Source organism: Xiphophorus couchianus, chromosome 10, assembly GCF_001444195.1.
Source record: "Xiphophorus couchianus chromosome 10, X_couchianus-1.0, whole genome shotgun sequence".
NCBI classification, from domain to species: Eukaryota; Metazoa; Chordata; class Actinopteri; order Cyprinodontiformes; family Poeciliidae; genus Xiphophorus; species Xiphophorus couchianus.
The window spans coordinates 10,724,718-10,751,021 of record NC_040237.1 but is presented as its reverse complement, the minus strand read 5'-3'; the positions used below and the strand labels follow the sequence as shown (position 1 = coordinate 10,751,021).

Genomic DNA, 26,304 nt, shown 5'->3' with positions numbered 1-26,304 from the left:
GCTGCATGTGAAAACCAGGAGACAACGGGCTCTACCATTCAGGCTCCTTTTTCTTCTGTTTTCTCAATGTCCAAAATAGTTCATCAGGGCTCTGTATTGGAGCCCATTTTCTTTCTTCCTTCCATCCATTGTGTATACCTGCTTAATCCTACAAGTATAAACCAGATTAAGCACGTGCTGGCAATTGGCACCTGGAGAAGGTGCCAATCTCCAGCGGTTGTTGGGGGACAACATGGACAGGTCACAGGTCTAACAGCCCTTCTCTTTGCATTCTGTTTAAATTTGATTTGTTTTAAAAAGCTAGACTCCATTTATATGCAAATGACACTTATGTGATTGTCTTTCTCAACATCAGCAATGGAAAATCTTTCCAATCGGCCTTTGAATTTCAGATCTACATTGCACAGTTAAAGTTTGAATTGGACAAAAACAAATTCAAGTTTAATTTGGCTAATTAGAGTTGACTATTCATAAAAAATAATTAGATTATAGTAAAGCATTTCTTACTGTAATTCTAAAAAAATACATTGACATATAATGACAGGCGTTCAGTTTATCAAATCTTAAAAACATCAATACCTTGAAGATTTCTAGCTACAACCTGCATTGAATATGAGGTTGTTTTCACCACATCTGAAGTAATGTCAAAGTAAGGTTTATATAAACCTTGGTAAAGGTTTATATAAACCTTACCAATATTGTTGAATGCATGAGAAGATTTAGGTGTTGTTAGCCATAACAATATGCCATGTTTATTTACTGAAATAGCATTCAAAAGGGCTTGAAAGTGTCAGAATTGATCAATAGAGAAATGTTTGCTGATTTTAATGGAGAAAGAATATTTCACTCCATCAATGTGACTGTTTTGAAGTGGATGCTCCTTCTGTAATGGAGTACATAACACAACCACTGTAATGGTTTTGTTATGTACTTGTTTATGTTGAAAGTTGGTTATAAACTTATGTTCCATAAGATTATTTATGTATTTTATGGGTTTTATGTTTTGCTGCCTTTATGAACTGGTCTCTCTTGGAAAACGTTTCTGCTTTATGCCTTTAAATTACCATAATGCCTCCTACTTTAAGGTGGGGGTGTAGTCGGGAGTACAGGAGGGGCGAGGGCTTCTCCTCATCTCAATTTAATCCTCTATTTATGAGTTCTTTCTTTATATTTTAGGGTTCATCACATCCTTCTACTCTTTTTATTGTCTGGTTTTGTGAAATCCTTCACTGACATCAAGCTGGGAAAAAAAGCAGTTTCATTATTCCTATTTTAAAGAACAGGAAGAAAAACGTCAAGAATCCCAGAGTCCAACATAAATACAGATAGCCCTTAAATTATACATCAACTTCCCCCACCTGCTCTGTGTGTTGCAAATGAATATTTCATAAATCCAAGCTCAGCCATCCACATCACAGTACCTGTCAGCATTTGTCAGAGTAGGCACCATGATGAGACGACACCCCCCTTGTGTACTCTGAGCCTTGGTTTTAATTGCTTTCCAAAGCTTTACATGGTTCATGTATGAAACTGGGTTTATCAGACATGAGGAGTGTTTTGCTATGGGTCATCAGCTTTTATAGAGAAGCCACATGGGGTTTATATGGACAGCATCTAGAGGAAAAAGTTGATTTGATGAAGACCTTTATTTAATCCTTTCCACTGATACTCGGTTGGTAAATCATGTCTTGAGAGCAATGAATAATGTAGTCATTTGAATCTTTCCTTGGAGCTATATTATCGGAGTGGTAAAGAGGACTGCTAACATTTACCTCTTTCTGTGCTGACTTTCTGAAAAGTCGGCACTACCTTGGATCTCCCCAGCAGCCCACACATCTTTACTCTGAATAAAAATAAAAAAAACCTCACCAGAAACACAGTCTCTGATCCTTTTATCCCTCCTGCAAAAAGGATTTAGTTTTTAATTTTTTTTAGTCGGTATTTTATTTTTTATAATATAACAAAGTACATGACTAACTTACAAACATGTAAGGCTGAAGGTGTTGCACTTTATGTTACAACACTGCCAAAAACTCCAATTTTGATTACGTTTCAGAAATGAACTACAGGGGTGGCTAATTAATTAGCACAATAGCAATACTGTACAGTTGGAGTTGAAACCAAAATAATATTGGTAAAATAATATTGTAAAAAATAATATTTTGGTTTCACACATATTCTGTGTGGAATTCATACATTTTGTATGTTCAATTTTGTTTTCTTCACAAATCACACGGATTCGGGACATATAACTGAGAATGTGACAAGTATCGCCAAATGCCCTTTTCTGATATAGAGATTTCCAGAGATTGGCCCAAAAAGTCTGCTTATGCTATATTAAAATGTTCAGAACATCACAGTCTGCCTAGTCATCTCCCGCTCCATCCTACCATCATGTATAAACAAGCTACGATGGACTGACCTCCATCGCAAAAGGAGAATTTTTTCTTTAATAACCATAGCCTCAGATTATTAAAACCAATTATTTTGATTAATTTAGCACACAGATATATAAAGTCAAATTAGTGTCTGTGAATTGCACAAGACTTCCCTAGGAGACGGTATGGAAACATAAATCGTGTAATAGATTTTCAGATCAATTCCATGCAACCCAATCGGTGTAAATGTATTACAAAAACTAATCTATATCAGTTACCCCACTGTGCATTAAAGTTGAAGATGCATCAGACTCTATTAATGTCATAAAACAATCAGTCTCACAACTTATCAATCTTTGTGGATAGTGAATACTTTCACACTTTCTTTCCTTGGAGCTGTCCCATTATACTCCAAGAAATCATGAATCAACCACCAGCATTCAAATTTAATTCTGGATTATTTCAACGTTTGATGGATTTGTAAAACACAAGAATATTACCTTTAATAAAACTCTTTAATAATTCTCATCCAAGAGAAACTTTCACATGCTCTGTCTTCAAATTACAAGTTTGCATTAAATCATTTCAAGGTTTTTGAGACACCAAGGTGCCACTTGTGTGGGGTTCACCTGCATAAAGACTGTTCTGTTCAATCATAGTTCAAATCACCCAAGATTTGTGTGCTTTGCTGTACCTGTAATGTAAAAAATATACATTACAGGTACAGCTAATGCTGCAATGAATAACAACATCTTTCCAAGGTATTTTTAGATGAATCACCCAGTTAATTTTATTGTCCTTCAGATCAGTTTGACTAATGTTTGTTATTTAAAGCTTATTCTGCTGACTATGGGCAATATACCTAGAATCTATTTGGTCCAGTCCCATTTCAATGATCGATGGAGCCAATTCATTTGACTTTTCAATAACACCTCCTTAATGAGATTACAATGTTTCAAATCAGTTTGAACACATTTGTTTCACATCATTGGAGGACATTACCCCTGAGGTAAAAGTTTAAACCCAATGCAGGGAGTAAAGGGGATGAGGAACCAGTGTCCACCAGCAACTCATTGCTGTGGGTTGCTGGTGAGTGTGCCACTCAAAGGAGACCTTCATTGATTTATGATAATGATTGCTGCCCTCAGCTTCTTCCCAGTGTTTCCCTTTGACAGCGAGAGGTCAGCAAACCTCGCAGCTTCACCAGATTCTGTCATACAATCCTGATATTAGCCCCCCTCAGTCCGCCCCGCTCATTGAGTTTGTCATTTAAAAAGCAGTTTGATGTCCCCTGAGGACGTGGAAAGTCACCCACTTGACAGTGGTCCAGCCCTCCTATTGGTCCTTCTCAGAATAAAGTGCAATTTTTAATTTTTTTTATTTTTACTAATCCCATGAAGGAGTTGTTTTCCATATCTTAGAGTGGTCTGTGTACAGTAGTGGCAAGTGTTTACCTTCACAAATACATCACCTCATTGTATTTATAGCCTGGAGTAATCTGCAGTGTGTGCATTCTGATAGGGCTATTTAGATTCCCTGCTGTTTATTCCTCTTAAAAAGAAGATGCCTAGTTAATTATAGTGCTGATATAGTACCGATTTTCAAGTACCGGAACTAATGCCAGCTCTGGTCCTGTTTGTTGACAATCTTTCGTGTATAGAAAGGTTCTTTGAGCACTTAAATAGACTGACAGTGGTTACACTAACAATGATTATATTGGAGGGGCTCTGTGATGGACTGGCCAACCGTCCAAGATTTGCCCTCCCTCTTGCCCACCAGCTCCCCCGCATCCCTGCAAGTATAAGAGGGTATAGACAGCAAATGGATGAATTTTGCTTCTAGATAGCAGCTCACAGTGAGACTCGTGCTGTATTTTATGGAGCTCAGTATCTCAACAGAAACCCTCCAGCCCTTCCGAGTTGCCCTAGCTTTTATTTAATATTCATTTCTCAACCTAAACAGCAGCAGTCTGTCCAGCTTTGTTACAACAGAAAAAGATCCCCCATCTGGGTTTGATGGGCTCGTAAACCCAGAGCCCCTTAGCTTTGTGAGGACAGCCTCCATAATGATCAGATGGCTTTATTAGCCCAAAGATTGAGGCTGCAGACCGTCAGGGGCCTCGTTACAGGCCTGATTTATCCTCAAACCCCCCTGGGTGGCTTCTCCATCGGCCGGGGCCAATCGTTGGAGCCAGAGTGCTACACTGTGGCAGAACATTGATGTGTCTAACTGTGGGGCTTCTGTAGATACCCCCACCATTTTTGCACCATCCATGTACCTATCGCACTCTAATAAAGCTCCAAACACAGTGCAATGGGTTTATGTCTGCTCTCGTGTCATTTATCTGTTTTGTGATGCTCTTTTTATCCCCCTATATCACCTCTTACCACTGACATCAGTCACATTGTAATTAGTGACTTGTGGCTTCGCTAAGCAGAGTTGTTGATCTGGCAAAGACCTGTGCACCATGTGGGCTTTAGGCAGCCAAAATATTTCATGAGCTTTCATTGATTCCCCAATTGGGCACTTTTGTTTTGTTCTTTTGTTTCTATTTGTGTATTGGAAAATTTAGACAGGAGAGCATCCTTCAAATTGAGACAAAGTACAAGACATTTAAACAAAAAAGAAATTCTTGTTTACATTAAATGTAAGCTATTCTCGTTTAATATACTTCATATTGTTGAAGTAACTATAATGAATAGGTTTAAAATAGGAATTTTCTGAATTGAAGGATAAGAGGGTATAGACAGTAAATGGATGAATTTAAAAACAGCATACACTGCAGTGAGTCTAAATATCTTTTCAACTTGCAAAATATCTATATATAACTGGAAATATCAATGGAAATATCACATTCTAAATTGTCCTTTCAATATTATTAATGTGCACAATGATACTGATATGCAGCCCTTACTTAAAAGTCCATCTATTATTTAAAAGCTCTGCATCTTCTTGCTCTCTCTTTTTAGCATTAGTTTACCAGGAACTGTGCTAATGTAGCTATCAAAAGAAAGAAGCTACTGCAGCAGCTTTTGGCAATGCAAGCTGTTGTTTTAACATAAATCTAGCATATTTGGATTTGTGTGCAGAATAAACTTTTTTATTTTTGATTTTCTATTGACTATTACAAGCCAGTCCAGATTAGCACTGCAGTTTGGGGATTATAGTTCTTTGAAACAGCTAAAAATGAGATGATGCCTAATGCCACATTTGCCACCTCTCTACAGACATCACATAGACAGGCACTCAAACTGTAGCTGAGAGAAAACTCATGTTGACTCTGTTAGTTATTGTTATTCAGTGGGTTAGTCTAGGTTAATATAAAAAAATTGCAGAAATTATAAACCAGTTTTATAGGTCAAACAAATATGTTAAACATTTACAAGTAACCTCTCATAAAATTCTTACATGTCCATGCATATAAGGAGTTTATTGCATTCTATTGGATGCAACAGTGTCTGAATATATGACTCCGGGTTATCTATCCCCGCTGTGTAACTGAAAAGCCTTTATTTGCTGCCAAATAAGAAAAGCTCCTCATTTTTTAATTGACTCAGTGTGGATTGCTTTAGTTTTTAGTTAATTTGCTTTTGGTTTAGTCTAGTCATGTATTTATTTTTGGTTCCAAAAAAAATAAAGAAATTGAAATGAAATCTGCATACAGAATTTGATGCCTGCCTGAATTTGGTGCAAATGTGTTCACCATTACAACAGTTACATTTTCATACTTGTCCAGTATCGATAATTAATAGATCATGTTTAAGGTGAACACCAGTCCATCTACTTACTTTCTACCCTTGGTTTACTCTTGTTATTTATCTTGGTGGAGCTGGTGCTTGGACACTTGGTATTTTCGTCTAAATAATAAAAGGATGTTATTCATAAAAGTACAAAGAATATAAAACTTCTAACAATATTTAACATCAGGATGTTAATGCATTAACATAAGCAATATGGTCCTTATGTCAATGCTTTCTGAGTCCTTTATTTCTCTCAGCAATATTTTGATAGTGAGGGTTGACCTAGCTCCTTGCTAGAGCGCCCGATTTACAGCAGCTTAGTGATTACATGCAAAATTGAAATGGAAATAATATGTTAACCTTATTCCCAGAAAACAATCAAAAACGTTCACCTTGTTCCTCCCACTGCCATCACCCGTGAGCACATGGGAGAGTCATCTCAGTTATCTCTCGCTTTTATTCATGATGCATTAGAGACATTGCAGCATTGCAGAAATGAAGGACAAGGTCTTCATTATTCAGCCTACACAGCAATGGAGGGACAATTTTTTGTGAATGTGGGATGATTTGCATGAACAGAAAATAATTTACAAGCCTTACTAAAAATAAAAGAGTAATTTAATTCTGGACGTGATACAAATTTCTGTTCTGATTAGAATCACAAAATATTTGAGGACTCTTTGAAATCATTTTCCTCAATGGTCAGCCTTTTTAATATAAACCACACTGGCCTGTTTTTTGTGGATTTTATCTGCACAGACAAGGCTGACCACAGCTTAATTCACATTACATGATTGATGTAATGTAACTTAAAATAAATAACTTAAAGCTCTGAAAAGCCAAAATTTCAGAAAGCAGTTTGGCTTTGTGATTATTTTTTTCTCATGTGGCTCAGGTTACTGTAGATCATGAATACTTTTTTGGCTGTGCTGTGTGTGCAGCTGCTTTTTACCTTTTTTCTTTGGTTCCAACATGACATTTTCCACTGATGAACAGAAATTTAACACTTTTATTTGCAGCCTCTGATCGATTTGTTTGTGTCTTCAGTGATCCAGCTTGTTCTCTGCATGCTGTTACACTGCTGGTCTCATCAGGTGAAAACTGCCTCCTCCACAGTTTCAATATGCAAATAGAAGAAAGCTTTTTCTTTGCCACCCGCCTCCCCCTCAGTGTAAAGGATTAAATATTCATGATCTCCATGATTACAGTGCATTATACTGAAATGGTATTCAGAAGCGTGCCTTCAATGCACACCCTCCATAGTGCTTTGAACTGTTGATGTTTAGGGCCCTGTCAGTGGATTAGTGGCTTCCAGGGATTATTTAGGGGACACATTAACACCAGATTTGGTGCTTGTGTCAGAATGAGGGAATGCTGTTAAAGTGGAGCATATGGTGCTGGTTTTAGAGAGGCTGGATTAGGAGTTACAGCTCTCTTGGGTCCCCCCTTGAATCTATTATTGATGTTATAAAGGATCTGATAGCCACTCAGTTTATATTTGTTTATAGGCAGTTCTGCTTCTCTCTTTTTTCTTTTAATATTTGTAAGATTATCATTTTCTTCTATATTCGGTGTACTCTTTCTTTTTCTCTCTCTCTCATCTCAATTTCGTGTCTTGTTTCCTGGTATGTTGTTTTATATTTGTATGTTCGTCTTTAACATGTTGAGGATGATATTTCTATTGAAATCTTCTTTGTTGTATTAGTTTTGTTGGTGGGTTATAGCTTTCACTTACACTGATCTTTGTTTTTGCTGTTTCAGTCTTTATGGCAGCAGTTTCAGCAAGATGTCTCTTTGATTATAAGAAATTCTAGAATTACCTTATATTTGCTAACATTTTTGCCTGTCCATCTTTACCATTTTTTTCTTTTATTTATTTGTTTATTTATTTTGCAGGTATCTCCTAAACCAAAAGAAATGTAATTGACTTCAAAAGATTAATTATATTTTGTGAATACTTACTTTTTTTATTTTTTAATCTATACCATTCCCATGTCTTCCAGGTTTGGCGGGGCACTCTCGCCAGAATGCGATACCGGCGGATGCGCGCTGCCCTCATAATCCTGCGGGCCTACCGACGCTACAAGGTCAAGTCCTACATCCGCGAGGTCAACCGTCGCTTCAAAAATGTTCGCTCCATGAAAGACCACGGCAGACACGTGAAGTGGCCGACACCTCCTAAAGTCCTTCGCAAGTTTGAAGAGGCAATGAAGAGCATCTATAACAGGTATTCAACCTGGGCAGCTAAGGATGCGCCAGTTGGAGGTCAGAGGCCGATTTCCAATCTGTAAAACCTTAATTTGCCAATGCTAGTTTTATTCAATTAAGATTTGTTGTTAAAGACTATCATTTTCAGTGTACAGCACATTTTTCTTACTACCAATCCTGCTGTGAGGTTAGTATGTTGCATAGCTTTTTTTTACCTGTTAAGGTCGGGTCTGGGTCAATTAGCTTATAAGTTGGTAATTATTTATCAATTTGGCAACACTGACGAGACAGTTATGAATTGATGTCATGTGGCAAACGGCTTAATTTCTTACCTAAAAACATTGGATAGCCATGAACTAAATAAATATATTTATTCCATTTATTCTAGTTGCACATTTCTACAAAGTTTGGAGAGACACTTGGTTTTGCATAGCTATTATTAAATGATCCCAGATAAAAGCTACATTGATCTGGTTTATCTGTCTTACTCACATCCTGGACTCATTTTGGAACGGCAGGTGTTGATCTGTGTCTCAAGAGTCACAGATGCTGAAAGCAACAACACTCCTATAGTTAAGTGAGTCGCTTAGCATTAGTGGATGTAATTTAGGCCTAGTCTTGGATCCTAGTTTTGGAATGTTAACAGCCAGGATAAAATAAAAAGTTCAAATGTTGTTTTTAAGCTGAAAATTACTTTTCGGGTAACTTACTGATTTCTCTGTGTATCACTCAGACTCACAATTCACTTCTGGACTTGATCAGTGTGATTCTGCAGCAGAGTTCATGATGAAATTCCAGTCTGAGACATTTATAAGGTTCATATTGGGTGTAGTTTATATCTACTTGAAGCAACTGTCGCTTTAAAGTGAAACTCAAAAATAAATCTCCAATTACTCATAGAATAACGAGAGGTCATGAATATTTTAGACATGACGCTTAATTTGCTTAGAGGAAATTTCATTGTAAACAACACATGGTCCAGAGGGTTACGAAGAACCAGATGTGTCGCTTTTCGAGCTGTTTACATCTGTTTCCCGTGGCTTCAGGCTCACGCTGGGTATCGATTTTATTTCTCCTCCTTCAGGGACTCATCTCTGTCTTTCATCTTTTTGTCAGTTTTTTTTTTCACCCTTAAGGCAGCCTTCTTTCAGAATCATGTTGGCTGTCGGGATTTATGAGTGAAAAGGCATCGAAAAATAGCACAGTGCAGCTGGTGTCTGCTAACCCATCGACAGAATGAAAGCTTTGAGCAGGGACATTGATGGAGAAACTTTTCATTTCTGTGATGGCTTTTGGTCTTTATGAATGCCCTTGGATATTTCCTTCAGGTGGTGGGCATGGACACTGATCAAAGGCCTTTCTCCAGAGGAGACTCTGCAGGTCAGGGCCAAGGTAGCCAGCCTGGAGGCTCTGAAGGGCCAGAGGGCTGACTTGGGTTTGCAACGACCTTGGGAGGGAAACTATGTGGTGAGTAGGTGAAGGAGAACCAATTGGATTAAATTAGTTATAAAGATAAAAAAAACAGACGAATAATATTTAACGTTGCCAGTATGCAACATTTTAAATCGATGCAAAAATGCTCTTAGTTATGCTAGTGTTTGTGTGTTATTATGTTTTTATCCTTTTTATCTTTTTGCCTTTTTAATGTACTGAATCAAAGACAATTACATTTTGTTCTGCATATTACAATGGCATTAATGTTGATTTTCACCATACATGGCAGTGGCTATGCAGCTAAATATACTACTACATGTAAAATCTAGTTTGTCTTAATCAGCTTTTTATAAGTCTAGTTTGCAAGTTTCTACTAAAAGTAACATGTAGGATGGCTTCTTGCTGCAGAAGCTGCAAAACAATTTAATAGCAGAGCACATAATCTTTACTTAATTTTTTTTTAATACACTTGAATATTTTTTGTTACTGTTAATTGCTTTGCCTCAAATATAAATTAATTGATGGAGAAATATGGAAATTTGAGGTGGGAAAAGTCTGAAACAATACAAATGTGTAAGAACGATTGTAATTTAGGTCTGATCTCACTGTGATTTCCTTCAAACCGTTTTCTTTTCTCTTGCTTTGTGTGGGACAGAAACGTGACAACCCTGACACCGCTTCGTCATTCACTCTTGTTTCCAGCGAGCTGCAGCGGAAAGACAAGTTCATGAGAGTTTTGTTCTCCTGCAACGTGAGAAAGGTAGAAGGCTATAAAATCATCAGTCCTCAGCTCACCACATTTATCCGCATGTGTGCACAGCTATAAAACCTTCTACTGGAGAGCCTCACCTCCCTCCAGGGTGTGGAGGTTAGCCTGTTTGCCAGCTCATGATGCATCTCTGGGGGATGACTAACGAGGAGCTTTGTGTTTCCCAGATCAACCGTTTTCACAAGGCGGAGGACCGGGCTCTGCTCATCTCTGACCGACACCTGTATAAAATGGACCCCCTGAAGCAGTACAAACCCATGAAGAGCATCCCCCTCTACAATGTATGACACCCCCCATTTCTACATCCTATTTTTAAGCACACAAGGGGTAGTAAACAAAGAGCTCATCAGAAACTCAGTCACAATGAATACGGAGTGTCTGTGAATGTCTTTTAGAAACTCAAGTAGCCATAGATGATTAACTTTAGATCCAAACTCTGACTAGGCCATTGTAACACATAAATATGCTTTGATCTAAATCAAAATTGTATTTCTGGCTGCAAGTTTAGAGTTGTTGCCTGGAACAATCAGTGATGAGCAGTTTCCTTTTATTGAATTTGTTGACAACTTAGTGGCTCTTTATGCCTAAATTTATTAGTAACTTCTATTTTTTTTAAATCTATTTTTCTTGCCATGGGTACTGGTCACTATGCCCTTTAGCCTTTTATACCTCTGCAGTTTTAGTAATTTCACTTACAAATGTCTCCTGCATGTTGGTGGCGTTTGCTATAAGACATTTTGTAGCAGGTATTCACCAGAGGAAAAAACAAAACCACAGAACAAACAGGTTCACCCTTCAGAGGAGGTAGACATTCACATCAGTCAGGTAACATTATTAAATAAGAACATAATCCAAAGCAAAATCTGCAAACAAAGTAGCTTAATTTTTTTTCTTATGGTTATTTTGTTTTTCTTTCTCTTTGGGGTGATAACAAGAGTTGAGCAAATACTTATGACTAATTGCACAGTTCTACTATGAATGGCATACTTAATGTTACCTTTTTAAATTTGAAAGAAATTGACAAGTTTTCTGTAAGACATTGATTTAAAAAAGGCAGTTTGAGAAATTACCCATCTATGTGTACTTAGCCTGATGGACTAAAAATTCGGTCAAGAAGAGCAAACTCCAGCTTACTTTTTCAATTGGTATGATGGTGGAAAGGAGAGATTTTTTGGGGGGGGTTTGTTGCTGCAATGACATACATGTTTCTTGCACTTTTTTTTTCCTGCGAAACTGAGCTGGAGGTCATTTGTAGAGAATAAATGTGCAAGACAGTAATCTGCGAGGCAGAAGCAGGAATAAGTGAGATATGAGGCCGGTGGGCACTGACAGCTGTGACGAGACACTGCAGTGTTCAGTCTAACGAAATGACAAGAAGGAATTACAGAGCTGGAAAGTGGAAACCCGAATCCTTTATCAGAGCATCTGGAGGAAAGATATGGGGATTGAGTAGAGACAGATGGTGTGAGAAAAGACACGTAGCAGGAGTTAAGAGGGTTTTTGGTTATTGTTCATTCAGGGACAAATTGTCACAAACACAAACTGTGAACTCAGTCTACATGCAGAAGACACAGAGGCAGCCATCAAAATAACTCTCAGTGACAGAAGAGAATGACAATATGCACAAAGCTCAAAACATTTAAATATTGTTTTCCACTATCGTCTGTAGTTTTGTTAGCAAAGTCTGGACCAAAACCCAAACCACCAACTGACAGATCAAATTAACAAACAATTCATTTGTATAACCAAGACTAAAATATCCTTTTTTGTGCCATGGTGCTTCATCAGTCAAATTCATTAAAAACAAAATGAGTCACTTTGAGTGGATTGAGTTGTATCACTGAAAATCTGCAAATAAACTAAAAATACTCCGTTATAAGACAGAGGAATTTAAAACTCCTTTTAAATACTTTTTGAAAGGTCTTTCTCAGCAGTCTAAGAAATTGATAACATATAGATCACTTTTTGCCACCTGACATGAAAGACCTGTTACTTATTATAACAGTAATTGAATTAGAATTTTTTTATTACACAGAATTTGATTTATTATTTATTTCTATGTTCCTGATTATGAACCAGATCGTCTAAATTGCCTTGGGATGCCATTTATTGTAAAGTGACAATATAAAAAGTCTCTTGAATTTAACTGAATTGCATTGTGACATCACTGCCTTTGTGTAAACAAAACGCCCAAACCTTTCCACACAATAAAAGTCAAGCTGTGAGGGGAAGGGAATTGGTCAAGGTGAAAAAGTGCTGATGTAGGAGTGAGTGGAAAGGTGTGTATGTGTGCGAGTCAGAATATATAGAGATGTAGTCTGGGAGGCGGTGCAGCTTGACATGGAACTATTGATTAGAAAAGGTCAAATAAAGGGGAAAGCAGTTAGCTGGTTGTTGATTAGCACTGATAGGCCAACAGCACAGCATCCCCTTGGCTGCCCTACAGCGACTATTTACTGCAAAGTAAAGACACCGGCTGGCCTTATAGATGGGTAATAAGCTTGTGAGGAACCGACAACTGTCCAGCTTATGATTTATGCAGCAGTAAATACCTGTGGGTTGAGATTAAACTATTAGTTTAGAGAAATATCCCCTTTTAATCAACAGTTTTTGTTGCTGCTTTTTGACAAATTATTGGTTTCCTTGTTTTTTTTTTTTTCTGTTTCATATCTCCCCCCTCCCCGTCACCCCTCCAAACTCCCCATCTAATCCCAACTACCCCCCCATCTCCCTGCTGTTCTCCCGTTGTTATGCCAACTTCCCGGGAGATAGTGTTGTCATGGTTACTGAGCACAGAAAGGATCAGCTGATGTTGCTCATGTATGTATACTAATCGGACTCCCGTATGCCAGTGTTTGCCCTTTTCTTCATTTTCTGTTTTTTTTAATTTTTTTATTTAGCTAAAAATAGGACAAATATGCAACATAATCATGTTGAAATCTATTTTTATACACTTAAGAAAATCTGGTATTTTAAAAATAAGTTACTAAAAGATGTTGCTGGATGCAGCAGGGCTTACATTATAATCCATCCACTGCAGAGGTCGTTTGCAGAACTTTATGTTCTCCACAACCATGCTAGTCTCTGGTCCTGTCAGTTCTGCAGCAAGAATGGCTGCTAAGCCTCCCTCATTATATTAAAAATAATTTAATCACTGATCTTTCTGTTTTGGGCTGCTGGCTTCTGTTTTGGTTGCATAACCAAAAAGGTTAATCTGGGAGAACCTGCTATTCAAATTATGTTCTTGTGACATCCATGAAGCAGAGCACTTCAGACCAGAGAGCGCTTTTAAAGAGAGGTTCTACCTGGTGGTGGATTTTTTATTTTATTTATTTATTTATTTTTTTTTGCTTGAAAATAAGTGGGTGTTCTTAAATAGCTTTTTTTGCCAGATTCATACAGGCATCTATTGAAAAATCTATAAAAAACAATCAAATAAATTCATACATTATTGCCATAATGCATATCAAGCCAAGAATGAAAATCCAACCTCTAATTTTAGTTTATTTTGTGGGGAGGTAAAAAAAAAAAGTCACATTTATGTTCAGACTCAGAGTTTAAATCAAATTATTAAAGCTTACTTTTGGAGAACAGCAGCAGTTTCTGATTAGGATCCCTAAGTCTCCATGAACATAGGACATCACCTACGTGCCAACTGGTTGTTTGCTAGTTTTTCTGTCCCACCATCACAAACGAAAACGTGGAGTTTGCAACAAACCGTTCTGTGTCTTTAACTCAGAAGACACAGAACGTCTTAAGTTTCAGCTTTAGATGAAACTAAAGCTGAGCTTTCCTCAAACACTCTGGATGGGTTTCTTTCGAAACAAAGGATAAAGTACCTTTATCTGGACTGAGTAGTGTGGAATATCTGTCATGCTGTGGGCCCTTTTCGCTCCCAGCTTCCCTGTAAGCCTCTTTAAAGCATCAATAATGATAGATGTAGGAGAAATATCAAGAATCAAACAAAATCTGTGTAAACAGATAACAGCTTTGACGGATCAAATGTAATGTGTGTTTCTGTTTTGTAAAAATGAGCAGAAATTCCCTTCAGCTTGTTGAGAGAATAAAAAAAAAAACAGTTTTTATAGGTGTTGTGAGACAGAAGCAGCAGAGTAAAGCAGATTTGTTGCAGTCATATTGATCAGTCTGACATATGCAAGACCTTTAAAAGTGTGTCAAGGGTTTACAGTCATCAGGAAAAACTAAGCAGAACAAATATCCAGCACAGAGAAGATTTTTCACTCACTTGATTGAGTCTGACAGCAGTTTGAAACATTGCTAGGTAAGATTTATGACCAACAGCTGAGCAGAGGAAAATTTCCTACAGATTAAATAATTGGGCTTCTGTGTATTTATATAAAATATGAGATGGAAATGAATACTGAAAGTTCATCATTCAACTCATTGGAGCATAAATTGTTGTTCCTTGCAATTGGATTTTTACTATAAATGTAGATGTGACAACCTTTTTGTACCTACCTGATTGTTGGCTGTTAGACAGAGAGCCTTGGTTCTTAAAGCCACATGCATCATTTTGATTCTTGTTATGCTGGTGATATGAACCTGCCTCTGCCTGTCTTCCTTCCTCCGATGGAGAACATTTTCTGCGGGACCGAACTCTGTTGATGGGTGGTAATGTACCTTACTTGCTACCCTGTGGCTATTTCCTCAACACTCATCACCTGTAAATCATCTTACAAAGACAGATGAAGTGAGGAAAAATTCATGAGGACATAAGACAAAGCAGGTAGAGGAGATGAGCTGAACAAAAAAAAAATAGATAAAAGCACCCAGAGCAGAAGAAAGGAAGTTAATGAGATGTAAAGCCAAGCTTCTTTTTCCTCTGAGAAGTGTTTTCCTGTGAAGATATTGGCTTCTTCCTGTAGTTTGTACAACAAAGCAGGAATTCCTCCTTTAACTTGGCTTCTCTCCACATGGTTTGAGGTTTCTAATTAGTGAAATAAGATGGGTCCCCTGGGATTCTGATCAATAATTCTATAACTCCTCATGCTGACTCTGTTTTTGAGGGAAATGTTTTCCATTCATTATCAGGCACCACAGAGTGCCTCTTTTTTAAGTGATAATAATACAATAATGCATTCCTGGCATTATTTCAGACTCATGGTGGTGCAGAAATAGGATTTAATGTAAATTGTTTTCAGTTCAGTATGAGTAACTCGTTGATAAGGTGGTCTGGTAGTACCGATAGAAGAACAATACATGGTATTCGGTTGCACTGTCTGACAGAAGGATGAAAATCTAATTTTAAAGAGAGAAATGATTTCTAACAAACTCTTGTTTTAATTCACTGATTAAATGTAAAAACAGTGACAGTGAAAGAAAATGTGATGGGAGTTTTTTTTATATGTATATATTATGCTTGGTGGCATCATATTCCAAGAAAAGTGAGACATTTAAATTTTAGTTGTTTTTTTGGAGTTTTTTTCTCCACTATTTGACTTATAGATCAGTCAGGGCTGATCAAGGGAATGGCAGATTGATTAGTGTATCACAACTTACTGTTTGTGTTCTATGCATATTTGTTTCATGCTAGTATATTTTTATAAATTATATTTGTCACTCTCTTGGTCAGGTTTTTCTTGAACAATTTAAATATGATGAATAAAACATACAGTGTGTAGTTTCTCAAATGGACAAAATGTTTTATTATATTACTCAATGTATAAATCACAGTTATTTAAAATTGTTTCTTGTTTGGAAAAACAAAGCACTTTTTGGAAAAAAAAAAAAGAAAAAAAAGTATGTTCGACCTGCTAAGTGTGCTAATGTTTTAGTGGCTTTAGTTACTGAAAATCCTGTAAATAAATTTTAATTTTAACACAATATATTTCAGATACTCTTCCTGAGCTTTAGATCTCCACAACTCCTCCAAAGTAATCAAACTTAAGTAAACTTCTCCAACTTTTCCCCTGACCTATCTGCTGTGCTCTTTGGTCTTATCTGATTTTATCTGAGATCAGTTGGTTGCACTGGATCGTATTTAGAAGTGCTGGAGTAAAGGAGGTGAATAAAAATATACAGCACACATTTATATAAAATTAAAACAAATGATGACTTTCATTCCACTTTACAATTATTTGGTAGTTTATATCAACAACAGGGTAACATGGAGACCCACAGGAAAGACAACCAATAATACAAATACTAACGCCTAAGAGCAATTTAGAACAACAAGGTAAGCTAAGATGTTTTTTTGCTGATTGAAAGAAACTGAAGTTCACAGGGACTTACTCCGCACAAAGAAAATCCAGCCAAGATTTTTACTTCCCACCAAATGCCTACAAGACAACAGATTCAACACCTGCTCAGTTGTGCAGTCCTTTAGTTTGTTCCAACCTTACTGACTCAGTAGTCGTTTGATTTTATGTGGGGAAAAGCAGTTTTTCACTTCAGCAGTTTTTGTTTTTTACTGAACCTAGTCATGTGGGCATAGATGTAGCATCTGTTGTGCAACTCTTTTAACCTGTTTGTATCAACTCGTTTATTTCCTGTTACTTGTGTGCCTCTTGTTGATGACTGTGGTCTAGATGTTTGTGTTTTATGATTTTTTATATGATTTTCTCTCTGTTCGCTCTGTGTTTATATGTTGCAGGTGACAGGACTGAGCGTGTCCCCTGGGAAGGATCAGCTGGTTGTTTTTCACACCAAGGACAGTCGGGATCTCGTGGTGTGCCTGCAGCGCATGGTGCCTGCCAATGAGAGCCGCATCGGGGAGCTGGTTGGCACCCTGCTCAGTCATTTCAAGAGGTTAGCAATCAGGGGGCTGTGATAACAAGTAGTGGACAACACATACTGTCAAGAAGCAGGATTTATATTGTATTTGCTGTCTAAAAATATAAAACTTTAAAAAAAAAAAAAATGCTCCACAACACTTAGCTCATTGTCCCCACTTAAACATTTACCATTTTATTTTATTTGCAGCATCACTGTAGCAGGAGTCTACAGTTTTCACAAGCTGAAAACATTCTTTGTTTATTCCCTAAATGAAAATGAGGAGCTCGTGTGTGATGTTGACTGAGGTGACCTCAGGCGGCAGGATTATGGGGCAGGAAGAGGACACAGTCACTCCTGTCCTCAGTTGGACTGTAGCGTTCCCTTAATGTGAGCTCTGTTGTGTTCAGGACACTAACATCACAAGATGGATTTTGTCTGTTGCTGAAGGGGAAACATGTCTGTCCAGCTTGTTAAATAGTCATACTTTGTCAGTAAATGAGAGAGGTTTAATTGACATGTCATAGTAATGGTGAGAGAAGGGCCAGATACAGTAAACAGGCTTTGATTTAAACCATCCCTGTGGCAGGATGTTGCCACTACCATTGTGGAGGTGATGTGGTCAGCATGATGTGCAGTGCAATGCATTTATTTTCCTCCATTGCCTGTGGCAAAATGAAAACAATGCTTCTTAAAGTTTTCTTTCAGCAATTTAACAATCTGGCCTCTTTTGTGAAGGTATGATTCTCAGTTTTTAATTTTTGTCTGGTGTCGCAGCCAATGCCAATTTGATCTCACTTGGTGCTACACTTCATCCGTACCCCCATGTGTTTTTGCTTAAGGCCATGTCTGTCTAGTTTACATCAAGAAAAGCTTTTTTGAAGTCAGAAATTATTAGGCAATCAGTCGTTTATTTACTGAACAGAGGCTCTCTGATGCGTTTGGACCTTTATCCCTACTTAAACTCAGAGCTTTATTTGATTCATCAGACTGAATTTGATCAAAAAGCAGATTTAAAGTAATTTGAAGTACCCATAGCTGGCTTGTCTGCTTCGTTTTGTGTATTGTCCTGTTGTCCTAGCATGATTTTATTTAGACATTAGTACTAATAGAAAGGAAAGGTAATTGGATTGGGGGTAAGTTACCTGCAATCCCCAAATTCTCAAACATGTGTGTAAGTGTTTTATTGTAAAATCTCTCTCTGATCGTTCCTGGATGCTCCAGTGACTGAATCAGGGTACGTGTAATTGACAAGTCCCCACTTTCATTTACACGCCTTATTGTGATCTGTTTTCACAGCAGTTTGTCTGAAACATAATCGTGTGTTGCAGGATGTTGCCACATCTGTTTGTTTCCTGTAGCTGTGTGTGAGGAAGGTGTTAGCATGCTCCGTCACTGCCATTTTGTGATGGTATCTCATGCTATTATGGAGCTCATTTCTCTGTCGGCACCAGGAATGAGGGAGGCCTCCAATGAGCCTTGTGTAATGACCCTCCATGTGTTTCACATTCAGACTCATCCATCACTGAGAAGCCCTGACAGAACAAAGGCAACACCAGCATGTGGAAAGTGGTGTGGATATACGTATATGTGTCTTGTTTTTCTGTGTTTTTCTGCCTGTGGAGGGATTCCTGTAGGTCAGTCTGCATCTGATTACTTGTATATCTGATGCCATAGGTTGTTTTTTGTGCTGTTCTGCCTTTGCAGCTCCTCATATATGTAGCGTTAACCTTTGTCTCTCTTACAACACGCTTCACAGAAAGCAAGATGCACAACAGCAAGCAGGCAGATGGAAGGGCAGCTTACCGCAGCAACAAAGCAGCACTTTATTCAGCTGATAGTGACAGCAAGGCCAACACTGCCACTGGATATAGACTGTCCTCTAGATACTTAATTTCCACTATGGTTCCAGTTTTATTTATTTTTTATTTTTTCGGTAGTTTCCAAATTAATTTGATATGTATTTTGTTTCGTCATAAATTTTAACTTTATGTGTGGTTTTGATTTAGCAATAGCATCAAATATTACATCCTGTGGTTGCCTCTAACTGAAGTGACTCAGAGATTTCTGCAGCATTTTGTAAGAGGATAACCCTATTATCAGCCACGACTTTGTCTGCAGAAATTCAGAAATAGTTCATTTTTATTTTGCATAAAAAAGGATTGGAATAAGATTCCCATTCCTTCACCTTCCCTCCTCCCCTCTTCATCCCCATTCCATGCTTTTATTCCGCATGCCTATTTTTAACTACATCCCCCCATTGTTATCACTTGGGCTTCTAACGGAGCCCCTTCAGCCCCATCATTCTCCGCCTCTTGTTCACTCTGTCTCGTTTCCTCCCGACTCCCACTTTCTTCATTTCTGGCAAGGAAGCAATGAAATATTTAAAACTGTGCTGCTGCTGCTGCTGCTGAGCTCTATATTTGTACAAGACAGATGCACATCTTTCCTCAGTTCATTTTCTAAAATGTTTTCATTTATCTCAGTCAGTTTCCAGTAAACGGATAAATAAACCCAAGTTTTTAAATTCTTTGATTACATGCTGAGAGAACAAAGAAAATTGAAAGTAGTTTTGTCACATTGCAATTTCCATAGTTTTAAATTTACAAAAATAATGACACTTAAAAGTTGGAATTATTTCTTATGGAAAAGAAGGTTACCGTTTTCTTCAATGGGCTAATTCTCTCCACTTTTACTTGTTTTTAGTTCATTATCAAAAGGATTCCTGAAATGTACTCCATTGATGAAAATGAATATAAAAATATAAGGAGATTGGTGGTTTAAAGGTTTAGCAGTTCTGTAAATAGGAGATGCTAGGGTATAAGCTAAGTGCATTCATTCTTGCAAAATTATTCACACACTTCCGAACTTTTCCACATTCAGTCACAAATAATTTCAAAATTGTATGTGTTTTAGGAGAGATGATATGCTATGAATAGACTAACAGAAAGTAGGACATATATGTGAAGTGGAATTAAAAGTACAGTACAGTGGACCCCCACCTATTTGCGCAGAGATCCACCGTGCCCAATTGTATAGAGTTTAAGATAGTTTACAAAGAGATGACAGGGGCACGGCCCCAAAGACTTTTTCCTGTAATTACAGTAAAAGGTGTACCATACCATGCATCACTGTCCTTCTAATTCACAATATTTATTCCAAGCAGTGAGGATAATGCATGTCTTTATTTTATACACACATAAGTACATTTAAGTATTTCTTGAGAATATAATGACTGAGAGAACAAACCTGTTACATTTTCATTAAGGCTAGAGTTTATTTTCTGGACATTGTACAATTTATGGACATTTAAACTAATTGCTTGTTTGACTCAGTGAAACCCACAACTGTGCTTCAGATGGTTTTCCTATTTACTTATGTTGTGAACAAGTGACCCACAGACAAAGGACTAAAGTCAGAAATGTCTCATAGATGTACAAACACAATATCACTAAATACCACAATTTTGTGAATGACTGATAAGTTTTATCTCATTCAGTTTTTCCATCAGTTCTTTAATTTTATTTCTGAGTCATTTCTGCATCATGCTCTTCTGCTCGTGTTCACCCCACTATCCCCTCCACTGAGCCAAAATGTAAAAATAGCTTGTTAGTGAATTATTCATCCTCAACCCCAATTCTCACAGGTGGAAAGCTGCAAGTTTTCTACCCACTGGAATCAACCTATTTATGCAAAAATATTCTTTTCATCCAAAATCAAGAGAAATCAACCATGTTGAAAGGTGACATTAAACATGTATGGATCATGTTGTTCAAGCTGTGTCAATCACAGTTAATCGTCACAGTCTCATACTTCTCCATTGTCCCTGCATGTCAGTCAGCAACTAAAGACTAAGTTGTTTGCAGACCTAGGTTCTATATTTCCTAATTGTCAGGATTTCTGCAGTTTTCCTGTTCTGGAAACCGAAAGGTTTCTAAGGAAAACAGAGGATCATTTGGCCCCACTGATGAGTCACTGCCACTGGAATTTCACAAATACATTATCCGCACATGTGCAGTATGTCTTTTACCACATACCTGTTGTTCTGTGGCCATCTTTGAATTTAAATCTATAAGTCTAATGATGACTTGCAGCAGAAATTTGCCATCGACATTTGATTTATCTCTGGAAAAGTGTAAAATTTGAGCCTATGGAAAACTGTTATTGAAATTATTATTATTATTTTTTTTTTTTCTCCATTGTGCGAACATGTTTCATCTGCTAAGTAGTCTGGTCATCATTCCTTCGGTCCATTTATAAAAATGAGAACTCTGACATTCCTCTGCTCAGCAACTCTCTCAATCTCTTTAATAGAGATCCCAGTGTTCTGTAAGAATGTACATGTAGTCCCTCCAGCACCTTCTCTGCTGGAGAATCCAAGAAAAACTTCAAAAGGGAGCTGCTGAATACTGCAGTTTGTCAGATCTGTTTTAGACTGTCACATGATTTTGACTGATTCCAGTTTCTCAATGAAGCTTATAATATGGGATGTTAGCAGCCTATTTTTAGCCTTTCTGCAGTGAGTTCCCATTTATTATTAACATGAGAAACAGGGTTTTCTTTATAAGTTTAAAGTAATACCCTGTGATTACAGAAATTACCTTTTAAAATGTCTTTAGCGTCTTATAATGGCAGCTTGCATTACCTTACCTTAACTATGAAGTTTCCAAAAAGGGTGACAGCATTTCTAAATGCAGCATGTTTTGTATCAAACAGAAGTCTTACAACATGAATGTACCACAGACAGGCATTTTTTAGAAAAAAAAATAATTAAATTGCATCTTGCATCTCTCTGCTTCCTCTGACTTAATTTTAAACACCTCACTCATTCTGAAAATTACTAATTTGGAGGCTTACATTAGTAACAGCTTTCAAACCTGATAGCACTTGCATGTAATACATTCATTGATTGGAAGATGATAAGGAGCTAGAGGGGTGTAACCAGAAGCCTCTAAAACAGCAATTTGACAGGAAAGAGGGTGAAGATTTGGAAGACATGCAGCAAATGGTCCGAAACCCTGAATCAGGACAACCACTTTGATGATTAAAGCCTCTGCTCCTGGTTAGGTACGCCTGCTCAACCAACAAAGCCACTCAGCGCCTGAAAAAATTAGATTTTTGAGTTTCCTATTGCCATGCTGTCAATCAGCATTGATCAAGATGAAAATCTGACTTTGTTAGCAAAGTCAAATATTCAGATTTTGGCAAAAAATTTCTAGTTTCTTTTTTTATTATTATTATTTTGAATGAAAATATCAAGATTTAAAAAAAGAAACAGGTAAATTACATTTTCTTTATTTCTGTTTTATATTCTACTTATTAAGTGGTACAAGTTTGTCAGTGTAACAGATTTATTGCATCCATTCATGCTTTCTTTCACTCCCCTCTGACCTCCTCCACATTAGTTATGTTCTTCCTCTTCTTAACCCTCCTCCCACCTGACATTATGACTCAGCGCCAATGTGCAGACCTGTGCGCAGACCTTCATTGATCTGTCAGAGTTATATGGTCATATTGTGCTATAACACCTCTCCCCGAAGACATCAACATTTAACTACCCCAACTGTCAGCTTTCGACACTGCAGGAGGGATTTGGGACGTGTCAGTGGGAAGAAGTGTGGAGAAGTGAGGGGGAAAGACTGAAAGTGTCGGAGCGAGGGAAGAGGGAGGAGATGAAGAAACGAGTTAAATGATCTCATAGAAAATGAGCAAAAAACCAAAACAGACAAGGATGGCGACTATAATTTAAACCCCTAGTTTAAAATCGATTTGGGTTCTTGGTTCTATAATCACCTTAGTCTGACATTAAAGGATGTCATCATGAGATTGTCTGTAGATAAGCCTTTATGGCATTTGACTAAAAGTTTTCTTTTCAGTCCATGGTGGATGTTACTCTTGTCATTTGCATAATGCCTGTTGAGTTTTCTGTTTAAACATTAATATTTTGTGTCCAAATTTTGCAATTTTCCATCATTGATGTATAACTTGATCTTCTCCAGAGTTCTCGGGATTCACAATTTAGAACATATTTTTCTTTTTTACTTTAAAGTGACAATTTTATGGAACTTTGCTGTTTTCTTATAGAAAAACATTTCACTGATCATTTAGGCTAACGAACTTGAACCCCTAATTTTTTTGCCTAATCTCACGTTAAAACGTTATTTCGATTTAAAGGTAACAATGTTAATGCTTACTTGTGCAACTTTATAAGGATGTAACATTATCAAATCTTACTAGTGTTTATTTTGCACAAACTAAGCAGTGATAAGTTTATCTGCATGAATGTTAATATCAACAATGTTAGTTGCTGCTATTATTATTAACCGTGCTATTTGTTTTAGAATTTCTTCACTCCCTCAAATTACAGTCGACTGGCCTAACAAAACTAAGCCTCATTTGGGCTCAATATTTAATACATGGACTTCTCCTCTGCATTCAATTTGTGGTCTTTTTAGTTCGTCATTAAGGATGCACATCCAAGCTCTACAAATGCAAAAATACATCCAGTAATGGTGGGGGCACTGTGGTGCACTGTAGCTCTTGTGAGATCAGCAAAAATAATAAAATAGAAGATGATGACTGAAATGGGGGATCTTCTTCCTCCACATCCTCATAGATCACTTCTGTCTACCACTGTGGCTCTTTCTGAGGTGTATCTTATAGACTTCGTCCATTCATGCCATGTTTGCTAATTTTTGAAACTTTACCAAAAATTCAGAGACTAACTGAGAACTGCCCTGTAGTGGCTACGTTGATTTACAACCATTCTAACTTAAACTCATTGAAAGCAGGAGAGCATCGACTCTTAACAGAATTGAAATGGTTGGACTTGTTTATGGTTATAAAGGGAGCATAAATGGACCTTTTTAGTGCCACTGAGTTGTTTAAGACTCTTATGAAGGCTTCAACAAAGTCTTGTATTATTGTTCTGGCTGTCTTTCCAATATAATCAAACACAGTAAGAATAGTCCAAGAAATATGACAAGATGGTAACAAATCAACCCGACTAAGTAGAGTCTAATGAAGACCGCAAATGTCTGGGTAATAACTTAAAAGCCATTAGCTGTCAAGGTGCTGAACACAAAGGAGTCATATGTTGCTTCCTTTTGGCATGGAAAGATAACAAAAGGATGGTAAAAGGTATTCTGTTTGGAGTTATAATGTCTAAAATACGGCTGCATTTCACACCTGTCACTCTAATACCAAGGCAGATGATGAATTTGATGTTTTTAAATAATGTGGTCACTAAATAAGGTGTTAGTTCCATTTTAAAACTATTTTAAAACTAAAATTATTGCTTAATATCAGTAAAACCAGTAAATGGTTCATTCTCACTACGCAAATACTAACTTGTGAAACTGAAAGAAAAGGAGGAGGAGAAAGTTGATCTGTTTGAGTACGACCATAGAACATGATTGGAAAAAAGCGGTCCGTAAAGATGATCTCATAATCTGTTTGCTTTGGCAGATTGTCACCAGGCTCAAATCTTTCACAGTCTTACATCTCCTACTTCAGTGCTCTGATCTGATTATTTTTTTGTTGATGTTATGATTATGATTTGGCAATCTGTTTGCAATTTCACTGAATTGAATCCAAATTATTTTTTTATTCCACCATTTGGTGTAATGGTTTAATGTTTTCTCACTCAGCTGTTGAGATCCTGTATTATACTAATAACCACAATATAGCATGTAATTTCATTTCATTGACAATTTGCATTACAGCATATTGCTGCAAGTGACCAAATGTTGTAATACTGACTAAACAAAGAATTCACCATGTCGAAGGGGCGAAAGCTAAAGATATTTCTCTAAAAACAAATCTATTAATAGATAGCAGATATACTAAACTAAATCTGTTTGAGTCTTTGCAGCAGAAAATGATTCATTTGGAAACAAATATCTGCTGTTGTGCGAAATGTGTAGCTGAGCAATTTAGATTTAACTAACGGCGACATGACCATTGTTTAGAACTGCTTGATAAAAGCATAATGAGAGGGAGGACGCAGAGAGAACTGATGAGGAAAGCAGACAGAGAGGAGGAGACAATCTGCCTTTGTCGTCCTCTTCCAAGGTCACCCTTTCTGCTGAATCAAATATTTCACTCTGGGAGAAATGGGCATCTCTCTCCTCCTCCCCCTTTTCCTCCATCCCTTCTTCTCACTTTCCTCCTCCTCCATCCATCACTTGTTTCACTGCCGCTGCTCCCCCTCCCCCTTCTTGTTTTTCATTTCACATTCCACTTCTCCTCCTCACCACCACCGTCCTCCCACTCACTGCCTCCCTCCTTTCTGGGGCGCTGCGGATGCAGTTCCCATGGCAACCATTAGATCCATGCTTGTCTGGATGTGATCCATTAATAGCCCCGCTGGCTGCGGATAACACCAGCGCATCTTGCGTTGGACCACAGTTGGAGGAAAAATAGACAGAGACGCATGATATCAAAACCAAAATATTCAAAAGAGAAATTGTGTGAGAATGTAGTGAAAGATGGAGTTTGCCTTAACCTAAATTTAGCCTCATTCCCCAGACAGTTAAAGCTGCACATTGACTCCAAGTGCATCCCTTTTTATTTTGTGTCCCCTTAGCATTTCAAACAGAAATGTTTTGAATGATCTTGATTTGTTGTTAGGTGGGTTTTTCTATCGAAACCTTAGATTTTTAGCACAACAAAGCTTTTACGGCCATTTCTGTTTTGACATCCAGCATATTGACAGAACTTCTGATTTTTGTGTTACATTTCACAACTTACAAGTGATTTTTACACATCGAGACTGGGACTCTTTTTGTGCTCATCTCCATGGCTCATCACATTGGCAACATGCTGTACACTGGCTAGATGTGAATGATGAATGGCAGGTGGCCAAGCTGGAGTGTTTGTGTTTTTTTTGTGACTGTTTATCTCTGCAGACCTTGTAAGTACACATCAGAGATAATGATTACAGGGTTAGAAATATGCGGTTTGTCGCAGAGGCAGTGTATGAATGAAAGACCGAGGGTGTGTGAGAGACGGTTTGACCTACTTTTTCACTGCGGAGGACCAG

At 37.5% G+C, this 26,304-nt stretch overlaps 1 protein-coding gene across 1 annotated transcript in view; it reads left to right on the top strand.

Annotated features, from left to right (window-relative positions):
- The window catches only part of myo1d (myosin 1D), a 90,500-nt gene that overhangs the window by 48,210 nt on the left and 15,986 nt on the right, over nt 1-26,304 (top strand). The window contains exons 17-21 of the mRNA XM_028029864.1: nt 8,122-8,345; nt 9,655-9,793; nt 10,416-10,520; nt 10,697-10,810; nt 17,143-17,297. Coding sequence (XP_027885665.1) covers nt 8,122-8,345; nt 9,655-9,793; nt 10,416-10,520; nt 10,697-10,810; nt 17,143-17,297 — 737 coding nt within the window. The remainder of the gene's footprint in view (nt 1-8,121; nt 8,346-9,654; nt 9,794-10,415; nt 10,521-10,696; nt 10,811-17,142; nt 17,298-26,304) is intronic.